General features: G+C 28.9%; 1 protein-coding gene across 1 annotated transcript in view; it reads left to right on the top strand.

Annotated features, from left to right (window-relative positions):
* LOC127718793 (lymphocyte-specific helicase-like) overlaps positions 1-12,013 on the top strand; it is a 72,023-nt gene that overhangs the window by 45,224 nt on the left and 14,786 nt on the right. Inside the window, exons 11-13 of the mRNA XM_052224854.1 lie at positions 465-688; positions 4,394-4,519; positions 8,784-8,886. Of these exons, the coding sequence (XP_052080814.1) occupies positions 465-688; positions 4,394-4,519; positions 8,784-8,886 (453 nt within the window). The remainder of the gene's footprint in view (positions 1-464; positions 689-4,393; positions 4,520-8,783; positions 8,887-12,013) is intronic.

The raw sequence follows: 12,013 nt of genomic DNA, 5'->3' as shown, positions 1-12,013 counted from the left end.
TTTACCAAGTGTGTAGAGTGTAGAATCTAGACGCTACCCCCCTGTTTTTACCTCCAAATAGAAGAGTTCAAGTGCTACCATTGGTCAAGAATAATGTATTCGGAATGGGCCTGACTTTAATCTACCGACAGATGGCTCAACATTGTTATTACAAATGTTGGCTTAATCTGCCAAGGGTGGAGAGGAGGGAAGTGGATCGTAACCCTTGGCTAGCGAAGATGCGGAATAGATGGCTCAAAACTTTTTTCTTAACTATAGTTATCAAATGCCATATGGAAATTATTATACAAAAGCTAAGCTGTCACTTTATGATCTCTAGGTAGTTTGCAGTTAATGTTTTGCTGATCAAATTAAGATGAGCAATTTAGACATCTTTTTTAAGCCTTCATTGTTTTGTGAAAGATCCATATTATCATCAAATTTGTGCAAGTTATAATATTTTCACCATTTTTAATGGTTTGTAGGTACCAACAGTACTTTACCATGGAAACCAAAATGTTCGACATGGATTAAGAAGGAAGATATCTAAACGTTATACAATCAGACAAGGTATTGAAGTTAGACCAGTTGTCCTTACTTCTTATGAAATGACAATAAGAGACAGACAGTTGCTACAGAACTATGAGTGGAAGTATCTGATAGTTGACGAAGGACATAGAATAAAGAATACTAATTGCAGGTTGATTAGGTAAGTTGGTATGAATAACATACTGAAATTCATTAATTGCTGAGTAAGCAGTTTGTGGACTTAATTCCTCCTACATGTTATATCAGATATTCATAAAAACTTGCAACATTTGAACTGTGCATCCTGGACCTTTAAAAAATCCCAGAGTTATTCCTCTTTGAACTGAGTATATTTTTTCTACTCTTCAGTATGTATTTTTGTACACAACTCCTACATTCCTCATCAAATTTTCAAAAAAGTTTGTACATTATAATAAAAGATCCTAAAACGAACATATGAAAACTAGTCCATTGTCGAAATCAAGAGTAATGCCACATTTTTGATACTACGGTAAATTCAGAAATTATTGCGATGTTTTTATTATTGCGAAAAATGCGACAGGGTTATAATCGCAATAATTTAAACTCGCATTTTGAAATTTTTTATATGAATTAAGATTTTTCTCAATATCGCAAAAATTTAAAATCGCATTTTAGTCTAAAATGACAAAATCGCAATAATAAATGCACGCAATAATTTCTGAATTTACAGTAATCAGAATTAGAAATAGATTAGAATAGAATTCAACAGTATCAGCTTTATATTGGTTGTTTCTCATCATTTATTGTAATAATCTTTGTCCTGATCTCCATTGTGCTCCATGCTCCAGTCTACAGGATTAGTATGATTAAAGGAAGGTATGGAGGTACACCAATGAGACAGCAACCACACATCATAGTCAAGCTAAATAAAACCTACAGTCTTCAATGAAATATGCAAGTTTTCTATACCATGTAAACTCTTAGGGATCATAGATTTATTCTAACGAGGAAGCTCCGAGCATGCTCGGAGGATGCTCAGAGCTTTTTCAGTAGGCTCTTCTCTGCAGTTTATGTGAAAATAATTATCATGATCCATTAAGATGTCAATCAAATCTACACCACTTCTATAATAAGGAAAGTAGAGAATTATAGAGGAAGCTCAATTAACACCTGTGTAAACATCTAATCTATTCAAATGTACTGTGTAATGCTTGGAAAGAAATCTCATGTCTCCACAAAAAGTGAAAGTCATTTAACAAAAAAAAATACAATTATTATATTTTTAAAATAATCATTTCTTTTTTTATAATAAAAAAAAATCTCAAATTTTATAATTAGATGATATGATTTAAATATAGTTTATATTATATAATATGCTACATAAAAGTTATCAAGACACAAACAACAGTCAGTGGGCGATACTGAACGAGTAATTTTTTTTAGTTACTTATATTAATAGGTATTTTTTGTTTTTTTAAATTATTTGATATAATCTCAATTGTTATTTTAAATGTCAAAAGTGGACTAAATGTAGTTTTTAAGAATTTTTATATCATTTCATTAAGTAAAATTAAGTATTTATCCAACTTGAGATGAGTATAGAGAGATTACTTTAAAAATAATGACAAAAATATTACTTTTATAAATTATTTTATACATCTTCGAAAAACTAAGCATACTTACAATTATTTAAGGAACATATGTAATTGTTTTTGATAAAGATTTCAAATTATAAATAACTTCAAGTCTTAATTAAATCACAAGGTTCCATCCATTTATATTTGTTCATCTCTAAGATTTTGAAGGAAAATGTTATTTTAATAGCCCCAAGAGACCAATCTATGACCAAGAAGTGTGGCATCAGAAAGGCAATTAGTGTTTCAGGAGGATTTAAATAGTTTTATACTGCATGGGGAAAATAACCAGAAGTGAAAATTTGTTAAAGCTTGTAAAACCTGTATGAACACCTATAGAAATAATATTAACAGAAGTTACTTATTCATGATATATAAGTAATATTTGAAACAACCTTGTTTTCAATATAACTTGTATAGGTTATTTTGAAAATTACTAGTTTAAGTAATGCCCTTAACTAAACAATGGTATTTTTTTTATAAAATAGCAAAGTTAGTTTTTTATATAAAATATTTTTGCAATTTTAGGGGACATGACTACTAAAGCTTGTAAACAGAGAAAAAAAGAGGGGGATAGAATTTGGTTGGTTAATTCTGGTGATGTCTTCTTTCTTATATGCACTGAAAAATTATGTTGTTTTATTACTATAGTACAGGACAAGAAAAAACTTTACTCATGTCAAGTATTTCTTTATTTAAAACATAGATAAATTCTGCACATATTTTTGGAAAAATACCAATTAAACAAAGACTGATAGGGGGAAACAATTTTATATTAGATTTTCATTCAAGTACAGGTCAGGATAAAACTTCACTTATATAATTATGCTAAGTATTTCTTTATTTAAAATAAAACCAAATCTGCACAATTATAAAAAAAATGACAATTAAAGTGAGACGTACTAGAGGGAAAACAATGGTGGTATTACCTCCTCAACTTTTCTTAGAGTAGCCATAATTTTTTTTATAAAAAACTAACTTTGCTATTTTATAAAAAAAAAAAATATCATTGTTTTAATAGTTAGGGGCATTACTTAAACAAGTAATTTTCAAAATTACTTATACAAGTTACATTGAAAACAAGGTTGTTTCAAATATTACTTATATATCATGAATAAGTAACTTCTGTTAATATTATTTCTATAGGTCTCCATTCATACAGGTTTTACAAGCTTTACCAAATTTTCACATCTGGTTATTTTCCCCATACAGTATAAAACTATTTAAATCCTCCTGAAACACTAATTGCCTTTCTGATGCCACACTTCTTGGTCATAGATTGGTCTCTTGGGGCTATTAAAATAACATTTTCCTTTAAAATCTTAGAGATGAACAAATATAAATGGATGGAACTTTGTGATTTAATTAAGACTTGAAGTTATTTATAATTTGAAATCTTTATCAAAAACAATTACATATGTTCCTTAAATAATTGTAAGTATGCTTAGTTTTTCGAAGATGTATAAAATAATTTATAAAAGTAATATTTTTGTCATTATTTTTAAAGTAATCTCTCTATACTCATCTCAAGTTGGATAAATACTTAATTTTACTTAATGAAATGATGACAAAATTCTTAAAAACTACATTTAGTCCACTTTTGACATTTAAAATAACTATTGAGTTTATATCAAATAATTAAAAAAAAACAAAAAATACCTATTAATATATATTAAGTAACTAAAAAAAATAACTTGTTTAGTATCGCCCCCTGACTGTTGTTTGTGTCTTGATAACTTTTATGTAGCATATTATATAATATAAACTATATTTAAATCATATCATCTAATTATAAGATTTGAGAATTTTTTTTATTATAAAAAAAGAAATGATTAATAAATATAATAATTGTATATTTTTTGTTAAATGACTTTCACTTTTTTGTGGAGACGAGAGATTTCTTTCCAAGCATTACACAGTACTGTTGAAGAATTTCTTATCTTTTCTATAATTTGTAAAATGTCATGCAAAATGTATTTGAATAGATCAGTTGTTTACACAGGTGTTAATTGAGCTTCCTCTATAATGCTCAACTTTCCTTATTATAGAAGTGGTGTAGATTTGATTGACATCTTAATGGATCATGATAATTATTTTCACATAAACTGCAGAGAAGAGCCTACTGAAAAAGCTCTGAGCATCCTCCGAGCATGCTCGGAGCTTCCTCGTAAGAATAAATCTATGATCCCTTAAAAGTCTTATTCTAGATATTTGTGAATAAATCTGCTCTTTAATAACTATACATTGGCAATATATAATTTTTCTTTCAGAGAACTTCGTTTGTACAAAAATACACACAGACTTCTTTTAACGGGAACTCCACTTCAGAACAATTTAGCAGAGTTATGGTCACTGCTTAACTTCCTGTTACCTGAAATATTTGATGACCTTGGAAGGTATGCTATTAAAGTATATTTCAGTATTTTGTACATTGAGTATGGGAGAGAGTCTAAAATACCATGGCTAAGAAAAAGTGTTGTAAACAAATTTCCAACATGTTTTTCATTTTAAATACTTATTGAAGCATTGAACCTTGATGCTATACTCTAAACACTTTGATAATTTGAAATTTAAAATTTTAGAGGTGGGGGCAAATTTACATGGAAGGGGGTCTAAATACCATTGATAAGAAAACTTCTTGGGCCGCAATTAAAAATATCTTTGTTTCCCCTTACCCTACCCACCATTTTGAAAGTGGGTAGGTAGGTAGGCTTTTTTTTTTTTTTTTTTTATAGAAAATCCCTGAAATATATCTAACACACAGGAAAACACAGAAAAACAACAAATTGAACTTTATTGATACTAAAACAACATACTGTATAACGTATTATGCATGACTAGAAGACCTTACAATTTCTAGACTAGAAAATGTTAATAAATATCAATGTCTTTGTGACTTAGAGTAGACCACATATAAATTGAGACACGGTTCTATATTTTTCTTATAGTTTTATTAATTCAATTGAAAATATAAAACCCCAAAGAGACTGCTACCTAGTAACATTCGATGCAAAAAATATGTACACTTGTTTTTCATTTAAGGAAATACTAGAAGCCACAAACCCTGATCCAAGCGAGTATGACTAAGCCTATTAAGGCTTATTCTAGAAAACTACGAATTTATTTTTAACAATAAACTTTACCATGAACCCTTGGGCGTGCCTATGTGCGGATCAGCATTCGCTGAGTTAGCAGACCTTACAATGTTTGCTAATTTTTGAACACATTTTACAACGCTTTCAACACAGAGAAACAAAATGATAATGATAGTTGAAGTTCACCTACGAATTTTCCTGTAATGAAACAATATTCTTATACACTGTCATAATTATACAAAGGAGAAAGATTCTTTAACGAAGGCATAGTATGATACAAGACATTAAAACCAATATCAAACCAACTGAAACATATCAATATCTGCACAGACACAGCTCACACCCAAAAAGTGTTTTCATTGAAAGGATTTATCAAGGGTGAAGTATTGAGGTATCTCAGAAACACAAGCAGCAAAACTGATCTTAAAAAAACGCTCAAACAAGGATATCAAATATCTGAAATCAACGATTTTTTTTATCAAACACAAAATACAGAAAGGGAAAACTTGCTAACACATCGCCCAGCGAAACGGTATGTAATGTAGTAATGTTAACAAAATTCAACCCATCTATACAGAAACTAAAAATATAATAATGAAACACTGGCATCTTATTTCACAAAACCCTGAATGTGTGACCATATTTAATCATCAGCCCATTAAAGGCATTATAGCTTATAAAAGACATAAGAACTTACAAGAACTTTTTATCAAAGCATTAGCTGGTATAGTCATCTCGACTTTTCACAACACAATATGATACTGAGCTCGAAAAAAATCAACTACTATTTTATCCAAAGACAACTGGTGTATGGTCCAATATCACATACGAAATGAAACAAAATAGCATAAATAGCGATCCAATATACAACTTATTGAGTCAACCACTGATGAAGGCGAACTCAGGGATTTACCACAAACACGGCAGAAACACCGGGCCTAACATTTAAGCTCAAGGGTGAGCTCGGATGCGCAATCGTAACTACTCGGCCATTCTCGCTACGCATTTTGTTATTGGAGGCGTAGCTAGAATGGAAGAGTAGTTACGATTGCTCGTATGCATTTATTTAAAACATTATTCCATTCCAATTTCAGTATCCTTGCCTACGTTGTTTACCCTTTGCTGCAAACACACGGGTGACAATGATTTCGTGGAATGATGAAAATACGGACCATTCAAGGAAATGAAATTAAAAAACGAACTTTTGAGCGAAAAGACAAAAAAAAAAACAACGACGTGATTTTCGAAAAAAATTATTTCAGTCGGCGGATTTTTAGAGGGTCGGTCGGGTAAGGGGAAACAAACTTAATTTTAATTTTGGCCTTGTGTTGTCTTTTCCAACATATGTTTTTATATGCTTTGAAAGAAATGTTTAAGTAAGTTGTTTAGTTTGAACAGATATCTTTTTATTATATTTTGTGAAAATGGATTAATCAAGGGATAAAAAATTGAGTTTGCCAGCAGGTAACTATATTTTATTAACACAATAGCTTCATTGTTTGCATTAATATTCCTGTGTAAATCTGAAGTGTATGCAAAATAAGTTCATAAAGAAATCATACAGCTGAAAATAAAACTGAAATAAAGATAAAACCCATTGAACAATCATTTTAAAAAAGTAATTTAGAAATGTTCACTTACACTCCAGAATCTAATAAATTAAATAAAAAAAACCCATCTATAAATGCACTCCAGCTCCCTGTCTGTCTGTATGTCCTTCTGTCTGTCCCATGAAATTTTTCTCTGGTACTACAAATCAGCATCCTGAAATTTGTTATATGGTATATGGCTTCATGTCAGCATGCATGCTATGTTGTGTGACAGATTCAGATTCATTTCTCATCAACTTCCTGTTTATCAAATACTTAATACCGTTAAATTCGTTAAATAAGCCGCAGGTTTTTTTCTCTGTCATTGTCCCTGCGTGTTATACTCAGGTGCGCTTTATGTATGTATTTTTTTTCAGTTTCAGGGCAAGCGTGAAAAAAATATATATCTGGATTTTTTTTTATGGAGACCGTCAGATTGTCAAGTGCTTGCAGTGACTTGATAAATTGTTCATGTGGCATATTTTGTTATGAATAAAAACATATATACTTTATCATTTGTTCTTTATTTCATTGTTGGCTTACGAAGTTGATAACCATGTGTTTATTACATAAACAAAGAAAGATAACCGTGTTTGAAAGAGGTACCATACAGGATATTAATTGTGTATTTACAATAAATATGTAACTGTTTGTTGTTGTAATGTGTTTTTAAATAAAATCTCCTTTAGAAATAATAAAGGAAGTGATTGTGTTTCTTTCCAATATTTCAAGTCTCTTTTAATGACGATGGTGATAACCATGTGCTGAAATGAACCCTTTAAAGTGTTTCATAAACAAAGAAAGATAAGCGTGTTTGAAAAGAGGTACCATACAGGATATACTATTGAGGAGTAACTGCTTGTTGTTTTATTGTATCAAAATGAAATATCTTTATGAAATATTGTAGCCACATATTGGTGTAAGAAATAAAAAAAATGAATATTAATTTTCATAATTCAATATGCTAAGACATTTATAAATCGCCGTCTTATTTGAATTCCCCTTTCCGTGGCCCATCTCACTTTCAGTTAAAAATAGACAATGACTTGCAGAAACTGAATGGTTTTGTTCTTAGTTTTCAACCAAGTTTAAATTGAAAAATGTTTGTTACTTATAAAACTTAAACTTATAAAACTTAAACTTTTATTTTCTATAAACAACAATAAAATTCTTTAGGTTTAATTTAATAATTTTTTTTCCTGACTTATGGGTGAACAGTTTTCACACGTGGGTACAGGTAAGTAGGTCATAATCAAGGTAAACAATGGCAGTTTTATGGCTTGGGTAACCTTTAATGAATACCTTTTCAAGATTAATTAAAATCCTTGATTCCAATTCAAACAATAAATGAGCAATCAACACCGAACTAATTTTAATCAAAACAACAAGGTTCAATGGACACCCAAGCTGTCAACACATGGCCATTGTTGACAAAAAACAACTAATGAATCTGGCATGATTAAAACAATAAGAAAATAATAATAATTTTATTAACATTTATTTATTTTAATATGAAACAAATAAATATATACAAAATGTCTTTCAACTTTCTCAACAATCTGAAAATAAAAATGAAACATGTTACGGAGTGAGTTACAAGAAGGAGTGAACATTCATTACGCTAAGGTCAGTAGAATGCATGTACGTTTTCATCAGGGTGCGCTTTATATTCAGGTGCGTTTTATGTGGGGACAAAAACACTTCTTCCCCTAAAAAACGGCCCTGCGCCTTATTTAGGGGTGCGTTTTATTTTCCGTCAAGTACGGTATATATTCTAAACATAGTAGGCATGTTTGAAGTTTTCGTCGTATTTTTCTCAAAAACTACAAATCAGAGGTTCCTGAAATTTTTTATATGACTGAATGTCAGCATGCTATACTGTTTTACATTTACAGGTGAATAATAATGCTGCTAGTTTGAATAAAACAAGTTCAGGACAATCTCTAAAATTACTCTAATGTTAACTTTGTTTACAGTTTTGAAGATTGGTTTGATGTAGGAAGAATGTGTGGAGAAGATGCTGACAAAATGATAGTTAAAGAGGAACAACAGAAGAATATTCTATCAATGCTGCATCAAGTAAGGAGCTACAAATCACATATAGCTCAATCAATATGTTTTAAGGATCAAATAATCAGGATAGTTAAAATATAAAATTCAAACTTTGAAAAGAAAAGCAATAACTATGATAAACATGCAAAGAAGATAAGAAAGCAGAGGATACTATTTTATTGGATTCTAATTAGGGATCATAGATTTATTCTTACGAGGAAGCTCCGAGCATGCTCGGAGGATGCTCAGAGCTTTTTCAGTAGGCTCTTCTCTGCAGTTTATGTGAAAATAATTATCATGATCCATTAAGATGTCAATCAAATCTACACCACTTCTATAATAAGGAAAGTAGAGCATTATAGAGGAAGCTCAATTAACACCTGTGTAAACATCTAATCTATTCAAATACATTTTGCCTGAAATTTTACAAAACTATAGAATAGATTAGAAATTCTTCAACAGTACTGTGTAATGCTTGGAAAGAAATCTCAAGTCTCCACAAAAAGTGAAAGTCATTTAACAAAAAATATACAATTATTATATTTTTAAAATAATCATTTCTTTTTTTATAATAAAAAAAATTCTCAAATTTTATAATTAGATGATATGATTTAAATAGGGTTTATATTATATAATATGCTACATAAAAGTTATCAAGACACAAACAACAGTCAGGCGTGATACTAAACGAGTTATTTTTTTTAGTTACTTATATTAATAGGTATTTTTTTTTTTTTAAAATTATTTGATATAATCTCAATTGTTATTTTAAATGTCAAAAGTGGACTAAATGTAGTTTTTAAGAATTTTTTCATCATTTCATTAAGTAAAATTAAGTATTTATCCAACTTGAGATGAGTATAGAGAGATTACTTTCAAAATAATGACAAAAATATTACTTTTATTTATTATCTTATACATCTTCGAAAAACTAAGCATACTTACAATTATTTAAGGAACATATGTAATTGTTTTTGATAAATATTTCAAATTATAAATAACTTCAAGTCTTAATTAAATCACAAGGTTCCATCCATTTATATTTGTTCATCTCTAAGATTTTGAAGGAAAATTTTATTTTAATAGCCCCAAGAGACCAATCTATGACCAAGAAGTGTGGCATCAGAAAGGCAATTAGTGTTTCAGGAGGATTTAAATAGTTTTATACTGCATGGGGAAAATAACCAGATTTGAAAATTTGTTAAAGCTTGTAAAACCTGTATGAATGGACACCTATAGAAATAATATTAACAGAAGTTACTTATTCATGATATATAAGTAATATTTGAAACAACCTTGTTTTCAATATAACTTGTATAGGTAATTTTGAAAATTACTAGTTTAAGTAATGCCCTTAACTAAACAATGGTATTTTTTTTTTTATAAAATAGCAAAGTTTTTTATATAAAATATTTTTGCAATTTTAGGGGACATGGCTACTAAAGCTTGTAAACAGAGAAAAAAAAAGGGGGATAGAATTTGGCTGGTTAATTCTGGTGATGTCTTCTTTCTTATATGCACTGAAAAATTATGTTGTTTTATTACTATAGTACAGGACAAGAAAAAACTTTACTCATGTCAAGTATTTCTTTATTTAAAACATAGATAAATTCTGCACATATTTTTTGAAAAATACCAATTAAACAAAGACTGATAGGGGGAAACAATTTTCTATTAGATTTTCATTCAAGTACAGGTCAGGATAAAACTTCACTTATATAATTATGCCAAGTATTTCTTTATTTAAATAAAACCAAATCCGCATAATTATAAAAAAAATGACAATTAAAGTGAGACGTACTAGAGGGAAAACAATGGTGGTATTACCTCCTCAACTTTTCTTAGAGTAGCCATAATTTTTTTTATAAAAAACTAACTTTGCTATTTTATAAAAAAAAAAAAATTATCATTGTTTTAATAGTTAGGGGCATTACTTAAACAAGTAATTTTCAAAATTACTTATACAAGTTATATTGAAAACAAGGTTGTTTCAAATATTACTTATATATCATGAATAAGTAACTTCTGTTAATATTATTTCTATAGGTGTCCATTCATACAGGTTTTACAAGCTTTACCAAATTTTCACATCTGGTTATTTTCCCCATGCAGTATAAAACTATTTAAATCCTCCTGAAACACTAATTGTCTTTCTGATGCCACACTTCTTGGTCATAGATTGGTCTCTTGGGGCTATTAAAATAACATTTTCCTTTAAAATCTTAGAGATGAACAAATATAAATGGATGGAACTTTGTGATTTAATTAAGACTTGAAGTTATTTATAATTTGAAATCTTTATCAAAAACAATTACATATGTTCCTTAAATAATTGTAAGTATGCTTAGTTTTTCGAAGATGTATAAAATAATTTATAAAAGTAATATTTTTTCATTATTTTTAAAGTAATCTCTCTATACTCATCTCAAGTTGGATAAATACTGAATTTTACTTAATGAAATGATGAAAAAATTCTTAAAAACTACATTTAGTCCACTTTTGACATTTAAAATAACTACTGAGTTTATATCAAATAATTTAAAAAAACAAAAAATACCTATTAGTATATATTAAGTAACTAAAAAAAATAACTTGTTTAGTATCGCCCCCTGACTGTTGTTTGTGTCTTGATAACTTTTATGTAGCATATTATATAATATAAACTATATTTAAATCATATCATCTAATTATAAGATTTGAGAATCTTTTTTATTATAAAAAAAGAAATGATTAATAAATATAATAATTGTATATTTTTTGTTAAATGACTTTCACTTTTTGTGGAGACTTGAGATTTCTTTCCAAGCATTACACAGTACTGTTGAAGAATTTCTAATCTATTCTATAGTTTTGTAAAATTTCAGGCAAAATGTATTTGAATAGATCAGTTGTTTACACAGGTGTTAATTGAGCTTCCTCTATAATGCTCAACTTTCCTTATTATAGAAGTGGTGTAGATTTGATTGACATCTTAATGGATCATGATAATTATTTTCACATAAACTGCAGAGAAGAGCCTACTGAAAAAGCTCTGAGCATCCTCCGAGCATGCTCTGAGCTTCCTCGTAAGAATGAATCTATGATCCCTTATATAAATTATGTTGGAAAAAATGTTATAACAAAATTACTGAACTGCAAGGAAAAGGAAGTTAAA

Source organism: Mytilus californianus, unplaced genomic scaffold, assembly GCF_021869535.1.
Source record: "Mytilus californianus isolate M0D057914Y unplaced genomic scaffold, xbMytCali1.0.p SCAF_10, whole genome shotgun sequence".
In the NCBI taxonomy this organism is placed as follows: domain Eukaryota; kingdom Metazoa; phylum Mollusca; class Bivalvia; order Mytilida; family Mytilidae; genus Mytilus; species Mytilus californianus.
Note: the sequence above shows the minus strand (reverse complement) of the source record. Positions and strands in the feature narration are given on the sequence as shown.